Here is a 16,187-nt window from a genome sequence, read left to right as displayed (position 1 = left end):
ATTTCCTTCGCTCCATGCAAAGAGTTGAGCAATCCCCACTATAGGAAATAGGCAACATTGCCAATTTCCTTCGCTCCATGCAAAGAGTTGAAAATCTCCACTATAGGAAATAGGCAACGTTTCGGGCCGAAACCCTTCCGGGTTTCGGCCCGAAACGTTGCCTATTTCCTTCGCTCCATAGATGCTGCTGCACCCGCTGAGTTTCTCCAGCTTTTTTGTGTAACCTTCGATTCTCCAGCATCTGCAGTTCCTTCTTAAATTCTTAACCAAAGCACTTTGGCCAGTGAGAGTTGTTTTTTTTAAATGTGCTGTATTAATAAAAGTGACTTGACTCGGCTTGTCTTGACTCTTTGCAGGTTGTGTTTTGCTGAGGGCTGCCTGGACTCGGAGCAGCTGGTCGTTTCTTCGCTGTGCCTCGGTCCTGCAGACGGCATCGCCCGCAGCCACACCGCACCCCTGGCTCCTCCACCAGTACAGGAGCAGCAGCTTCTTCAACAAACGTAAGCTTGGAGGGCGAACAAGTTGGGAAGAGTCAAGGACATGACTTCAGAATTAAGGGACAGAAGTTTAGGGGTAACATGAGGGGGAACTTCTTTACTCAGAGAGTGGTAGCGGTGTGGAATGAGCTCCCAGTGGAAGTGGTGGAGGCAGGTTCGTTGGTATCGGAGCATTGAGTATAGAAGCTGGGATGTAATGTTAAAATTGTACAAGGCATTGGTGAGGCCAAATCTGGAGTATGGTGTACAATTTTGGTCGCCCAATTATAGGAAGGATGTCAACAAAATAGAGAGAGTACAGAGGAGATTTACTAGAATGTTGCCTGGGTTTCAACAACTAAGTTACAGAGATAGGTTGAATAAGTTAGCTCTTTATTCTCTGGAGCGCAGAAGGTTAAGGGGGGACCTGATAGAGGTCTTTAAAATGATGAGAGGGATAGACAGAGTTGATGTGGACAAGCTTTTCCCTTTGAGAATAGGGAAGATTCAAACAAGAGGACATGACTTGAGAATTAAGGGACAGAAGTTTAGGGGTAACATGAGGGGGAACTTCTTTACTCAGAGAGTGGTAGCGGTGTGGAATGAGCTTCCAGTGGAAGTGGTGGAGGCAGGTTCGTTGGTATCATTTAAAAATAAATTGGATAGGCATATGGATGAGAAGGGAATGGAGGGTTATGGTATGAGTGCAGGCAGGTGGGACTAAGGGAAAAAAAGTTGTTCGGCACGGACTTGTAGGGCCGAGATGGCCTGTTTCCGTGCTGTAATTGTTATATGGTTATATTGTTAAGGACTTTAACTCATTTGCCTTCCATCACAGTGAAGAGGTGCCTGGTGAACTCACTGTGGTGGATGTTAAATCTATGTCAAGTGTGTGTTTTGTTATTTTATTCTATGTTAGGACCGAGATGAGAGTGGTGAATCTGTGGAATTCTCTGCCACAGAAGGTAGTTGAGGATAGACTGGATAGACTTGGCTTGTACTCGCTAGAGTTCAGAAGATCGAGGGGGGATCTTATAGAAACTTACAAAAGTCTTAAGGGGTTGGACAGGCTAGATGCAGGAAGATTGTTCCCGATGTTGGGGAAGTCCAGAACAAGGGGTCACAGTTTAAGAATAAGGGGGAAATCTTTTAGGACCGAGGTGAGAAAAACATTTTTCACACAGAGAGTGGTGAATTTCTGGAATTCTCTGCACAGAAGGTAGTTGAGGCCACACAGTTCATTTGCTATATTTAAGAGGGAGTTAGATGTGGCCCTTGTGGCTAAAGGGATCAGGGGGTATGGAGAGAAGGCAGGTACGGGATACTGAGTTGGGTGATCAGCCATGATCATATTGAATGGCGAATGGTGCAGGCTCGAAGGGCCGAATGGCCTACTCCTGCACCTATTTTGTATGTTTCTATGACTGCAAGGCATTGAAATTTCGTTCAGACTGAAAAGTCTGGATGACAATAAAAGATACTTCACTTTACTTTACATCCCTGCTTCCAAAAGTGTCCACCAAAAAGCATCAGTTCAAGAGGGAACTGCAGATGCTGGAAAATTGAAGGTAGACAAAATTGCTGGAGAAACTCAGCGGGTGCGGCAGCATCTACGGAGCGAAGGAAATAGGCAACGTTTCGGGACGAAACCCGGAAGGGTTTCGGCCCGAAACGTTGCCTATTTCCTATAGTGGAGATTGCTCAACTCTTTGCATGGAGCGAAGGAAATTGACAACGTCGCCTATTTCCTTCGCTCCATAGATGCTGCCGCACCCGCTGAGTTTCTCCAGCAATTTTGTCTACCTAGCATTTCATGATTCAAGATTCAAGTGAGTTTATTGTCATGTGTCCCTGATAGGACAATGAAATTCTTGCTTTGCTTCAGCACAACAGAACATAGTAGGCATGAATACAGAACAGATCAGTGTGTCCATATACCATTGTATAAATATATACACACACACATGACTTTTCAGTTCTCCTCTCTCCGAAGACAGTGTAACAACCTCCACTCTCACTGAGAACATGGATAGGTGACGGATCGGGTCGAGGCCCTTCTTCGGACCGATGAGTTGGGCTGTTTTGTCCTCTACAGATCAGTAAGATGTTCAGTGTTCAACCATTACCACATTGCTGCTAAAAAGCACATTGTGAGAGGGGAAATGGTTTTTCGATTAGTTGAGCAGCTGTAACTGAGCATTTTCACGAAGCTGAGAAACAGGTGTTGTGTACGAGTTTGTATTTCAGGCTAACCTAGTGCAGTCGGATTCACTGTGTGTTCAAACTCAGCAGGCACGTTGGTTGCAGCATCGTGCTGAATCATAAATACTGAATGCTGAAGGCTTTTCAATCTGACTATGCCATCTGCGCTCTCTGCCGTGGGCAGAAGAAGTCTTTGAGAAAAGAGGCAGAGAACTTTAATATGTCCACAGAGAATAAAATTATTTTACTTTTAAACTTTTTTAATAATAATAATAATAATAACTTTATTTGTTAAGCACCTTAAAAACAACCAAAGCTGACCAAAGTGCTGTACATAAAAAAGAAAACAAGCAAGACGTCAGGATGTCAGGACTGTCTTATGAAGAAAGACTGGATAGACTTGGTTTATACTCTCTAGAATTTAGAAGATTGAGAGGGGATCTTATAGAAACTTACAAAATTCTTGGGGGGTTGGACAGGCTAGATGCAGGAAGATTGTTCCCGATGTTGGGGAAGTCCAGGACAAGGGGTCACAGCTTAAGGATAAAGGGGAAATCCTTTAAAACCGAGATGAGAAGAACTTTTTTCACACAGAGATTGGTGAATCTCTGGAACTCTCTGCCACAGAGGGTAGTTGAGGCCAGTTCATTGGCTATATTTAAGAGGGAGTTAGATGTGGCCCTTGTGGCTAAGGGGATCGGGGGTATGGAGAGAAGGCAGGTACGGGATACTGAGTTGGATGATCAGCCATGATCACATTGAATGGCGGTGCAGGCTCGAAGGGCCGAATGGCCTACTCCTGCACCTAATTTCTATGTTTCTATGTTAAGACATCATAAAACAGGCAGAACAACAGAACATACAACTAACACGAGGCGCATAAATTACATACGAAAATCCAAACAATAAATTAAAAAACATAAAACACGAGTATGAACCACGCAGCAAAACCAAGCAAATAAAGTTAATCAACAATTCAACACCTCACTGGTCTACAAAGGCCATTGAGAATAGATATGTCTTCAGGAGTGACTTAAAAACAGCTAGAGAAGGGGCCTGCTTAACGTGCAGAGGCAATTCATTCCATAATCTCGGAGCCGACACAGCAAAGATTCAGATTCAGATTCAGATTCCATTTTTAATTGTCATTGTCAGTGTACAGTACAGAGACAACGAAATGTATTTAGCATCTCCCTGGAAGAGCGACATAGCAAACGATTTGAATAAATAATAATAAGTGTCCGGGGGGGGGGGGGGGGGGGGGTGATTGGTAGTCACCGAGGTACGTTGTTGAGTAGAGTGACAGCCGCCGGAAAGAAGCTGTTCCTCGACCTGCTGGTTCGGCAACGGAGAGACCTGTAGCGCCTCCCGGATGGTAGGAGGGTAAACAGTCCATGGTTGGGGTGAGAGCAGTCCTTGGCGATGCTGAGCGCCCTCCGCAGACAGCGCTTGCCTTGGACAGACTCAATGGAGGGGAGCGTGGAACCGGTGATGCGTTGGGCAATTTTCACCACCCTCTGCAATGCCTTCCGGTCGGAGACAGAGCAGTTGCCATACCATACTGTGATGCAGTTGGTAAGGATGCTCTCGATGGTGCAGCGGTAGAAGTTCACCAGGATCTGAGGAGACAGATGGACCTTCTTCAGTCTCCTCAGGAAGAAGAGACGCTGATGAGCCTTCTTGATCAGAGTAGAGGTATTGTGGGTCCAAGAGAGGTCATCGGAGATGTTGACTCCCAGGAACCTGAAGCTAGAAACACGTTCCACCTCCGTCCCGTTAATGTGGATGGGGGTGTGCGTGCCGCCTCAAAGGCACGGTCCCCTCTGAGCTTCCGCTGATCATCTGACCTGAGAGAGCGGGAGGGCGAATAAGGGTGAAGAAGCTCAGACAGGTAGGACAGGGCAAGACCACTTAGGGATTTAAAAGTAAATAAAAGAATTTAAAAACGAATCCTATACTGAACAGGCAGCCAGTGGAGAGAGGCCAAAAGATGCATTTAAATAATTTCGTCAGCACTTTACGATTTATTACGAAGATGCATCGTATCTCATTGTTCAAAATCTCGTTGGAACTTTGGTTCAAATGACATAATCAAAATATTTTGTATATTATAGCTCATAGTTGAGGGTGGTTGAGTCGGGGGACTATCCCAACATTTAACAGTTGGACAGGCACATGGATTGGACAGCTTTGGAGGGCTGAGTGTAGCTGGGACATGTTGGACGTTAGGCTGAAGGGCCCGTGACTCTGTTTAAGAAGGAACTGCAGATGCTGGAAAATCGAAGGTAGACAAAAATGCTGGAGAAACTCAGCGGGTGAGGCAGCATCTATGGAGCGAAGGAATAGGCGACGTTGCCAATTTGCTTCGCTCCATGCAAAGAGTTGAACAATCTCCACTATAGGAAATAGGCAACGTTTCGGGCCGAAACCCTTCCGGGTTTCGTCCCGAAACGTTGCCTATTTCCTTCGCTCCGTAGATGCTGCCGCACCCGCTGAGTTTCTCCAGCAATTTTGTCTACCTTCAATTTTCCAGCATCTGCAGAGGCAGCATCTATGGAGCGAAGGAAATAGGCAACTTTTCGGGTTGAGACACTTCTTCGGACTCTGTGATAGGTTTGGGTTTGCAAGCAATGATAATTCCGGATCTAAACTCCCCCACCCACCCTTAGTCTGGTTGAGTCAAACACCGAATATGACCACTGGAATTCCAACTCTTATTTGAATGTATACAATACCTCGGGGTCCGATCCTCGGTACTACTCACTCGAGCCCAACACAGCCTCCCGCAAATAGAACAGAGTAAAGACAATCGGCACGCCCCAAACCGAAAGTTCACCCTTTTATACCCTCATAAACTAAGAGGGTGAGATTACTGGGGAAGGAAACCCCTACAAGCCAATGTTGGGGTTGTAGAAGAAAGGACTGCAAATTCTGGAAAAATTGAAGGTAGACATAAATGCTGGAGAAACTCAGCGGGTGAGGCAGCATCTATGGAGCGAAGGAAATAGGCAACGTTTCGGGACGAAACCCGGAAGGGTTTCGGCCCGAAACGTTGCCTATTTCCTATAGTGGAGATTGTTCAACTCTTTGCATGGAGCGAAGGAAATTGGCAATGTCGCCTATTTCCTTCGCTCCATAGATGCTGCCTCACCCGCTGAGTTTCCCCACCATTTTTGTCTCCCTACAAGACAATAATCAATACCGATGGAAAAATACAATGGGAGGCCTAATCATAGATCAATATCCATCTCATTCCTAATGGCCCTGTCCCACGGTACGAGTTCATTCCAAGAGCTCTCCCGAGTTTGCCCTGATTGGAACTCAGAGATTTACGGTAATGGCCACTCGTCGGTACTCGGGGCTCTCGTGGACATTTTTCAACATGTTGAAAAATCTTCACGAGTCTTCCCGTGCTTACCTGCCGTTAGCGAGTCCTCCCGAGTACCTGCCGTTAGCGTTACGAGCCGCTAAGAGACGTCCCCGAGCTCCGACGTACCCGCTACGTTCATTCTCCGTGCTTACCACGAGTTTAATTTTTTTAAACTCGGAACAGCTCTTAGAAACATAGAAACATAGAAAATAGGTGCAGGAGTAGGACATTCAGCCCTTCGAGCCTGCACGGCCATTCAATATGATCATGGCTGATCATCCAACTCAGTATCCTGTACCTGCCTTCTCTCCATACCCCCTGATCCCTTTAGCCACAAGGGCCACATCTAACTCCCTCTTAAATATAGCCAATGAACTGGCCTCAACTACATTCTGTGGCAGAGAATTCCAGAGATTCACCACTCTCTGTGTGTAAAATGTTTTTTTCATCTCAGTCCTAAAGGATTTCCCCCTTATCCTTAAGCTGTGACCCCTTGTCCTGGACTTCCCCAACATCGGGAACAATCTTCCTGCATCTAGCCTGTCCAACCCCTTAAGAATTTTGTAGGTTTCTATAAGATCCCCCCTCAATCTTCTAAATTCTAGCGAGTACAAGCCGAGTCTATCCAGTCTTTCTTCATATGAAAGGCCTGCCATCCCATGAATCAGTCTGGTGAACCTTCTCTGTACTCCCTCTATGGCAAGAATGTCTTTCCTCAGATTTGGAGACCAAAACTGTGCGTAATACTCCAGGTGTGGTCTCACCAAGACCCTGTACAACTGCAGTAGAACCTCCCTGCTCCTATACTCAAATCATTTTGCTATGAAGGACAACATACCATTCGCAAACCAGCCTCCACCGCCCTCTGAGGCAGAGAATTCCACAGACTCACAACTCTTTGAAAGAAAATGTGTTTCCTCGTCTCCGCTCTAAATGGCTTACCCCTTATTATTAAACTGTGGCCCCTGGTTCTGGATTCCCCCAACATCGGGAACATGTTTCCTGCCTCTAGCGTGTCCAAACCCGTAACAATCTTATATGTTTCAATGAGATATCCTCTCATCCTTCTAAACTCCAGCGTGTACGTCCAACCGCTCCATTCTCTCAGCATATGACAGTCCCGCCATCCCAGGAATTAACCTGGTAAACCTACGCTGCACTCCCTCAATAGCAAGAATGTTACCATCTCTGGCTGTGCACTTCCAGAATTTTTTTATTTATATATATAGAACCAACCAAAAGTCATGACCTTTGAAATTTTAGTCATTTTAAAAGCAGCAATATGAATAATCTCATGACACTCATTTATCATCCTGGGGGCTTTTGAACTAAATTGCTAAATGTGCTATTTGCTTGAATATGTGATTTGCTGCATTCGTTTTGCATACAAATTGCTTCCAAATTGTTGTAGGAAGCGTTTAGAGTGGTGGGGTTCAAATGCAGGCAAATAGGACTAGTCCAGGATGCCTACTTAAGGGCCTGTCCCACTTGGGCCACCTAATCCGCGAGTTCTGGCGAGTTTGCCCTCGACTCATACTCACAGCATGGTCGACACGAGGTTGTAGGAGGTCTTCGTAACTCTCCTTCATGCTCGAGAATGGTGCGGTGGTTTGTTCAATATGTCAAAAAAAGGTCTCCATTGAAAAAATTGGTACTTTTTTTACTCGTAGATTTAGTTGTAGTAGGTCGGCTTGGTAGTCGAAGGTAGTCGTATATAGACTTCATCATAGTCGAAGGGAGATCGAAGGAGGTCGAAGGAGGTCGTCTGTACTCTCCAATATTCAGTGTACAATTTTCCCAAAGTTAGTCGTAGCTAGTCGTAGCTGGTCTTCAATATAGTCGAAGGAGGACTTCTACATAGTCAAAGGAGGTCTTCAACATGTCATTTTTTCAAACTCTTCTAAACTCACCAATTAGGTCGCTCGAGTGGGACAGCCCCTTTGGTCAACATGGTGGGCGGAAGGGCCTGTATCAAACTCTTCAAACTCTTTGAATCACTTCCCTCTGGAAGGCGACTCCGGACTGTCAAAGCTGCCACAGCCAGACATAAAAACAGTTTTTATCCACGAGTAGTTGCTCTACTCAACAACTAAAAATCTGTAGCCTCCTTTTGCTCTGGTATTTTATTTAATTCACATGTTTAATTGATAATGTTTTATTATTAATGTTTCATGTTTTATGTATCATTCGTAACTCACTGTATGTCATGATGTCACTTGCGGGCGGAGCACCAAGGCAAATTCCTTGTATGTGAGTACTTGGGCAATAAAATTAAACTTACTTACTTACTTACTTACTTACTTACTTACTTACTTACTATGCTGTATACAGCTACAAATGAAATTCTATGCCACCAGTTTTGGTCCCTAATTTGAGGAAGGACATTCTTGCTATTGAGGGAGTGCAGCGTAGGTTTACAAGGTTAATTCCCGGGATGGCGGGACTGTCATATGCTGAGAGAATGAAGCAGCTGGGCTTGTACACTCTGGAGTTTAGAAGGATGAGAGGGGATCTCATTGAAACATATAAGATTGTTAAGGGCTTGGACACGCTAGAGGTAAGAAACATGTTCCCGATGTTGGGGGAGTCCAGAACCAGGGGCCACACAGTTTAAGAATAAGGGGTAAGCCATTTAGAGCGGAGACGAGGAAACACTTTTTCTCACAGAGAGTTGTGAGTGTGGAATTCTCTGCCTCAGAGGGTGGTGGAGGCCGGTTCTCAGTGACCGGTGTACAAGAACACCCAGGTCTCGCTGCACCTCCCCTTTACCTAACCTAACCCCAATTGTGATAACACTCTGCCCCCTTGCTTTTGCCACCAAAGTGTTGAAAGTGTTTTTGTCTCCACAGTGACGGCCGATGAGTTATGGCGAGGGGTGCTGGCGGAGTCTGGGTCCGGTGCGCGCAAGGGGAGGGGCAAAGGGGCAAGCGAACCAAGAGGAGGATCAAGAAGGATTTGAACAGAGGACAGATGGTCGGAGAAGGTAAAGCAACTATAACATCTAATAAACTATGTGAAGCCCCAATAATATACAGTTAATGGCAAACCCCTTCACGGAATCGTTGCACTGAGGGATCGTAGTCTCTGTGTCAATAACTCCCTGAGAGCGGTAACATGTTTAGTTTAGTTTAGAGATCCAGCGCGGAAACAGGCCCTTCAGCCCACTCAACCTGCACCGTCCAGCGATCCCCATTCACTAGTTCTATCCTACACACACTAGGGACAGTCGGGGGCCACAAACAGTTTAAGAATAAGGGGTAAGCCATTTAGAACAGAGATGAGGAAACACTTTTTCTCACAGAGAGTGGTGAGTCGGTGGAATTCTCTGCCTCAGAGGGCGGTGGAGGCCGGTTCTCTGGATGCTTTCAAGAGAGAGCTAGATAGGGCTCTTGAAGATAGCGGAGTCAGGGGATATGGGGAGAAGGCAGGAACGGGGTACTGATTGGGGATGATCAGCCATGATCACATTGAATGGCGGTGCTGGCTCGAAGGGCCGAATGGCCTACTCGTGCACCTATTGTCTATCGTCTAATTTACCCAAGCCAACTAATCTACAAGCCTGCACGTCTTTTGGAATGCGGGAAGAAACCGGAGCACCCGGAGAAAAGCCGGAAACGTGCAAACTCCGTACAGGCAGCACCCGTAGTCAGGATCGAACACAGGTCTCTGGCGCTGTGAGGCAGCAGCTGTACCGCTGCGCCACCGTGCCGGCCCCACATAGGGAATGGGGGTATATGGAGCAAGTGTAGACACAGGAGATTAGTTTATTTGACAGCATGTTTAGCACGGACTATGTGGGCTGAAGGGCACCTTCCGGTACTAGGCTGTTCTCAGTTATATGTTCAACAGGTGTGAGACAATTGGAAATGGAGTCTCCTGTATTTAAGGACGACTCGTAAATCTCAACCAGGGCTCCCGTAATTTCCTCTCTAGTTTCCCGCAATGTCCTTGGATATATCTGATCAGGCCCTGGGGATTTGTCTGCCTTCAAACACAACAGTACCTTCAGTACTGTAGCCTCCCTTTGATCTGGTATTTTGTTGGTTCACATGCTTGATCAATGGTGTTTTATCATTAATGTTTTATTATTAATACTTTACTAGAATGTTGCCTGGGTTTCAACAACTAAGTTACAGAGAAAGGTTGAATAAGTTAGGTCTTTATTCTCTGGAGCGCAGAAGGTTAAGGGGGGACCTGATAGAGGTCTTTAAAATGATGAGAGGGATAGACAGAGTTGATATGGACCAGCTTTTCCCTTTGAGAATAGGGAAGATTCAAACAAGAGGACATGACTTCAGAAATAAGGGACAGAAGTTTAGGGGTAATATGAGGGGGAACTTCTTTACTCAGAGAGTGGTAGTGGTGTGGAATGAGCTTCCAGTGGAAGTGGTGGAGGCAGGTTCGTTGGTATCATTTAAAAATAAATTGGATAGGCATATGGATGAGAAGGGAATGGAGGGTTATGGTATGAGTGCAGGCAGGTGGGACTAAGGGTAAAAGGTTGTTCGGCACGGACTTGTAGGGCCGAGATGGCCTGATTCCGTGCTGTAATTGTTATATGGTTATATGCTTATGGTTATTATTAATGTTTAGTGTTTTCTGAGTCATTTGTAACTGTCACTGTACGTCATGTTGTTACTTGTGGGCGGAGCACCAAGGCAAATTCCTTGTATGTGAATACTTGGCCAATAAACTTACTTACTAACTTACTTCTTCGACGGTAACACTGACTGCTAACAAGACTGCTCTCTTCCAGTGACTGTTCCAATTTCCTCCGTCCTACTGTCTTTCCCCTCTGTAAATACAGAGGATAAATACTCATTGAGGGCCTTGCCCATCTCCTGTGGATCCATACAGAGGTGACCACGTTGATTCCTGAGAGGTCCCACTCTCTGTCGCTAGTTACCCTTTTCCCCCTTATGTATGTATAAAATCTTTTGGGATTGTCCTTAGTGCTACCTGCCAGAGCTATCTCCTGTCCCCTATTTGACCCTCTGATTTCCATTTTCAGTTTACTCTTTAGTTCCCGAAACTCCTGCAGGGATGCACTTGATCCCAGCTGCCTATACCTGTCCCAAGCATCCTTCTTGTTTTTGACCAGCGTCCCAATTTCGCTCGTCAGCCAAGCTTCCTTATGTTTGCCTGCTTTGCCCTTCGCTCTAACGGGGACGTACGCATCCTGAGCTGTCTTCAATACACTTTTAAAAACATCCCAGGTACACAAAATTGCTGGAGAAACTCAGCGGGTGCAGCAGCATCTATGCAGCGAAGGAAATAGGCAACGTTTCGGGCCGAAACCCTTCTTCAGACTGATGGGGGGTTGGGGGGGGGAGAAGGAAGGAAAAGGGAGGAGGAGGAGCCCGAGGGCGGGGCGGATGGGAGGGTGGGAGGAGACAGCTAGAGGGTTAAGGAAGGGGAGGAGACAGCAAGGGCTAGCAAAATTGGGAGAATTCAATGTTAATGCCATCCGGACGCAAGCAACCCAGGCGGAATATGAGGTGCTGTTCCTCCAATTTCCGCTGTTGCTCACTCTGGCAATGGAGGAGACCCAGGACAGAGAGGTCGGATTGGGAATGGGAGGGGGAGTTGAAGTGCTGAGCCACCGGGAGGTCAGGTTGGTTATTGTGGACTGTGCGGAGGTGTTCGGCGAAACGATCGCCCAACCTACGCTTAGTCTCCCCGATGTAAATCAGCTGACATCTAGAGCAGCGGATGCAGTAGATGAGGTTGGAGGAGATGCAGGTGAACCTTTGTCGCACCTGGAACGATTACATCCATTTAAAAACATCCCAATTGGCCGATGTTCCTTTCCTCCCAAATAACCTGCTCCAGGCAACTTGAGTGAGACCTTCTCTCATACCCTCCAAGTTGAGCATTTTAACACGTGGACCCTCTCCGTCCCGATCCATAACTATCTTAAACCTAATCGAACTGTGGTCACTGGTTCCAAAAGGCTCCTCCACACACACTTCATTAACTTACCCTTCCCAATTTCCCAATACTAGATCCAGCGCTGCCCTCTCACGTGTGGGGGCCTCCACATACTGTTTAAGAAAACTCTCCTGAACACTTCTGAGGAATTGCACCCCATTTAAACCATTCACGCTATGATTTCCCCAGTCTACATTGGGAAAGTTAAAATCCTCTACTACAACAACCTTATTTGACCAGCAGCTGTCTGCAATCTCATAGAAACATAGAAAATAGGTGCAGGAGTAGGCCATTCGGCCCTTCGAGCCTGCACCGCCATTCAATATGATGATGGCTGATCATCCAACTCAGTATCCTGTTCCTGCCTTCTCTCCATACCCCCTGATCCCTTTAGCCACAAGGGCCACATCTAACTCCCTCTTAAATATAGCCAATGGCCTCAACTACCTTCTGCGGCAGAGAATTCCAGAGATTCACCACTCTCTGTGTGAAAAAAGTTTTCCTCATCTCGATCCTAAAAGATTTCCCCCTTATCCTTAAGCTGTGACCCCTTGTCCTGGACTTCCCCAACATCGGGAACAATCTTCCTGCATCTAGCCTGTCCAACCCCTTAAGAATTTTGTAAGTTTCTATAAGATCCCCCCTCAATCTTTTTGTAGTCTCTTCCTCTCCAGGGCGCTCAAATTGCCGAACCAAGCCACGATGCAACTGGTCAGTATTCTGAGGCTGTGACCTCTGGTCTTAGACTCTCCCACCAGCATGCCTGTATGTACCCATATGGCCTAGTCTTGAGTTCCTATATCAGCCAAGGCTGGGCGTTTACTTCAGGTGAATACTTCTGGGTCTAATGCTGTGGTTGCCAAGACATTTCAGCTTTCACATCGAAAATAAGCTTCTTCTGTTGAGGGGTTTAAGCTTTCCCTGCAGTGATTGTTATCCTATAACATTGACAGATCGGAGGGAAGCATTTAATGTGGTGGGCCTGTGTCGGCTTTGAGCAGATTAATCTCATCAATTCCTATTCTTTTAGAACCATTTACAACGGAGACGAGGAAACACTTTTTCTCACAGAGAGTTGTGAGTGTGTGGAATTCTCTGCCTCAGAGGGCGGTGGAGTACGGTTCTCTGGATGCTTTCAAGAGAGAGCTAGATAGGGCTCTTAAAGATAGCAGAGTCAGGGGATATGGGGAGAAGGCAGGAACGGGGTACTGATTGGGGATGATCAGCCATGATCACATTGAATAGCGGTGCTGGGTCGAAGGGCCGAATGGCCTACACCTGCACCTATTGTCTATTGTCTATTTTTTTTTACGTTCTTAGAGAAACATAGAAACATAGAAATTAGGTGCAGGAGTAGGCCATTCGGCCCTTCGAGCCTGCACCGCCATTCAATATGATCATGGCTGATCATCCAACTCAGTATCCCGTACCTGCCTTCTCTCCATACCCCCTGATCCCCTTTAGCCACAAGGGCCACATCTAACTCCCTCTTAAATATAGCCAATGAACTGGCCTCAACGACCCTCTGTGGCAGAGAGTTCCAGAGATTCACCACTCTCTGTGTGAAAAAAGTTTTCCTCATCTCGATCCTAAAAGATTTCCCCCTTATCCTTAAGCTGTGACCCCTTGTCCTGGACTTCCCCAACATCGGGAACAATCTTCCTGCATCTAGCCTGTCCAACCCCTTAAGAATTTTGTAAGTTTCTATAAGATCCCCCCTCAATCTTCTAAATTCTAGCGAGTACAAGCCGAGTCTATCCAATCTTTCTTCATATGGAAGTCCTGACATCCCAGGAATCAGTCTGGTGAACCTTCTCTGTACTCCCTCTATGGCAAGAATGTCCTTCCTCAGATTTGGAGACCAAAACTGTACGCAATACTCCAGGAGTGGTCTCACCAAGACCCTGTACAACTGCAGTAGAACCTCCCTGCTCCTATACTCAAATCCTTTTGCTATCTCCCTGCACATTTGTTCTTCTAATTCCTGTTGACTATTCGGGGGTCTGTAGTACACCCCCAACAAGGCAATCATCCCTTTCTGGTTCCTCAGCTCCACCCATATAGCCTCACCAGACGAACTGTCTGTAATGTCACCTCTCACCACTGCCGTGACATGATGTGTGGGACAGAACTGCAGATGCTGGTTTAAATCGAAGGTAGACACAAAATGCTGGAGTAACTCAGCGGGACAGGCAGCATCTCACCCCTTCTCTACAGAGGTGCTGGCTGTCCCGCTGAGTTACTCCAGCATTTAGTGTCTACCACAGTCGTGACATCCTCTTTAACCAACAATGCAACCCTCCCCCCCCCCCCCCCGTTTTTTTTCCGTCACTCTCCTGAAGCTCCTGTACCCCGGAACATTGAGCTGCCAGTCCTGCCCCTTATCCAGGTTTCAGTCATGGCTACAAGGTCCCAGTTGCTCGTACCTCTCCACGCCCTGAGCTCATGTTGTATGGTTGTATGTTTCTATGTTTGTTCACTTGGCTGAACGCATTTTCAGTGGATCCTCCTGGTTTGTTTTGGAGCGACTGGGCTTGTACACTCTGGAGTTTAGAAGGATGAGAGGAGATCTCATTGAAACATATAAGATTGTTAAGGGTTTGGACACGCTAGAGGCAGGAAACATGTTCCCAATGTTGGGGGAGTCCAGAACCAGGGGCCAGGGGTTTAAGAATAAGGGGTAAGCCATTCAGAACGGAGATGAGGAAACACTTTTTCACACAGAGATTCAGATTCAATTTTAATTGTCATTGTCAGTGTACAGTACAGAGACAACGAAATGCATTTAGCATCTCCCTTGAAGAGCGACATAGCACACGATTTGAATAAATAATAATAAGTGTCCGTGGGGGGGGGTGTGATTGGCAGTCACCGAGGTATGTTGTTGAGTAGAGTGACAGCCGCTGGGAAGAAGCTGTTCCTCGACCTGCTGGTTCGGCAACAGAGAGACCTGTAGCGCCTCCCGGATGGTAGGAGGGTAAACAGTCCATGGTTGGGGTGAGAGCAGTCCTTGGCGATGCTGAGCGCCCTCCGCAGACAGCGCTTGCTTTGGACAGACTCAATGGAGGGGAGCGTGGAACCGGTGATGCGTTGGGCAATTTTCACCACCCTCTGCAATGCCTTCCGGTCGGAGACAGAGCAGTTGCCATACCATACTGTGATACAGTTGGTAAGGATGCTCTCGATGGTGCAGCGGTAGAAGTTCACCAGGATCTGAGGAGACAGATGGACCTTCTTCAGTCTCCTCAGGAAGAAGAGACGCTGGTGAGCCTTCTTGACCAGAGAGTTGTGAGTGTGGAATTCTCTGCCTCATAGGGTGGTGGAGGCCGGTTCTCTGGATACTTTCAAGAGAGAGCTAGATAGGGCTCTTAAAGATAGCGGAGTCAGGGGATATGGGGAGAAGGCAGGAACGGGGTACTGATTGGGGATGATCAGCCATGATCACAGTGAATGGCGGTGCTGGCTCGAAGGGCCGAATGGCCTACTCCTGCACCTATTGTCTATTGTCTATTGTGTTTCAGGACAAGCTGGGTTCCTCTGGCCTGGATTGAACGCCCCTGTGGTGAGAAGCGGAACCATTCAATCGATCGGCAAGCGTGAGCCGAAAGAGCAGGAAGAGGTGCGGGCACGGGCGCTGCTCCAGCAGGAGGAGTGGGACAAGAGAAGGAAGATGAAGATCAAAAGAGAGCGAGGCTGGACTGGCAGCTCTTGGGGCGGCATCAGCCTGGGACCCCCTGACCCCGGTCCCAATGGAGGTAGGAGACGGTGATAGACACTCGCACCTTCACAAGTATTGTCGTAGAATTCGGCCATTCGGCCCATCGAGTCTACTCCGCCATTCAATCATGGCTGATCTCAACCTCCCAATCCCACTCTCCTGCCTTCTCCCCATAACCCTTGACACCCGTTCTAATCAAGAATTTGTCTATCTCTGCCTTAAACATATCCACCGACTTGGCCTCCATAGCCTTCTGTGGCAACGACTTCCACAGATTCACCACCCTCTGACTAAAGAAGTTCCTCCTCACCCCCTTTCTGAAAAGAGTGCCCTTTAAATTGCAAGTTCAAGTGAGTTTATTGCCATGTGTCCCTGTATAGGACAATTAAATTCTTGCTTTGCTTCAGCACACAGAACATAGTAGGCATTTACTACAGAACAGATCAGTGTGTCCATATACCATAATATAAATATATACACACATGAATAA

The 16,187-nt window shown here is 46.9% G+C and overlaps 1 protein-coding gene across 1 annotated transcript in view; it reads left to right on the top strand.

Annotated features, from left to right (window-relative positions):
* Positions 1–356: 356 nt before the first annotated feature.
* Positions 357–16,187, top strand: part of mrps5 (mitochondrial ribosomal protein S5) — a gene marked incomplete at its 5' end in the record, with an annotated part of 106,804 nt that continues 90,973 nt past the window's right edge. Inside the window, 4 exon segments of the mRNA XM_055665571.1 lie at positions 357–500; positions 8,898–8,965; positions 8,968–9,031; positions 15,501–15,734. Of these exon segments, the coding sequence (XP_055521546.1) occupies positions 357–500; positions 8,898–8,965; positions 8,968–9,031; positions 15,501–15,734 (510 nt within the window).

The sequence above is a fragment of the Leucoraja erinacea genome, unplaced genomic scaffold (genome assembly GCF_028641065.1).
Source record: "Leucoraja erinacea ecotype New England unplaced genomic scaffold, Leri_hhj_1 Leri_134S, whole genome shotgun sequence".
In the NCBI taxonomy this organism is placed as follows: domain Eukaryota; kingdom Metazoa; phylum Chordata; class Chondrichthyes; order Rajiformes; family Rajidae; genus Leucoraja; species Leucoraja erinaceus.
Note: the sequence above shows the minus strand (reverse complement) of the source record. Positions and strands in the feature narration are given on the sequence as shown.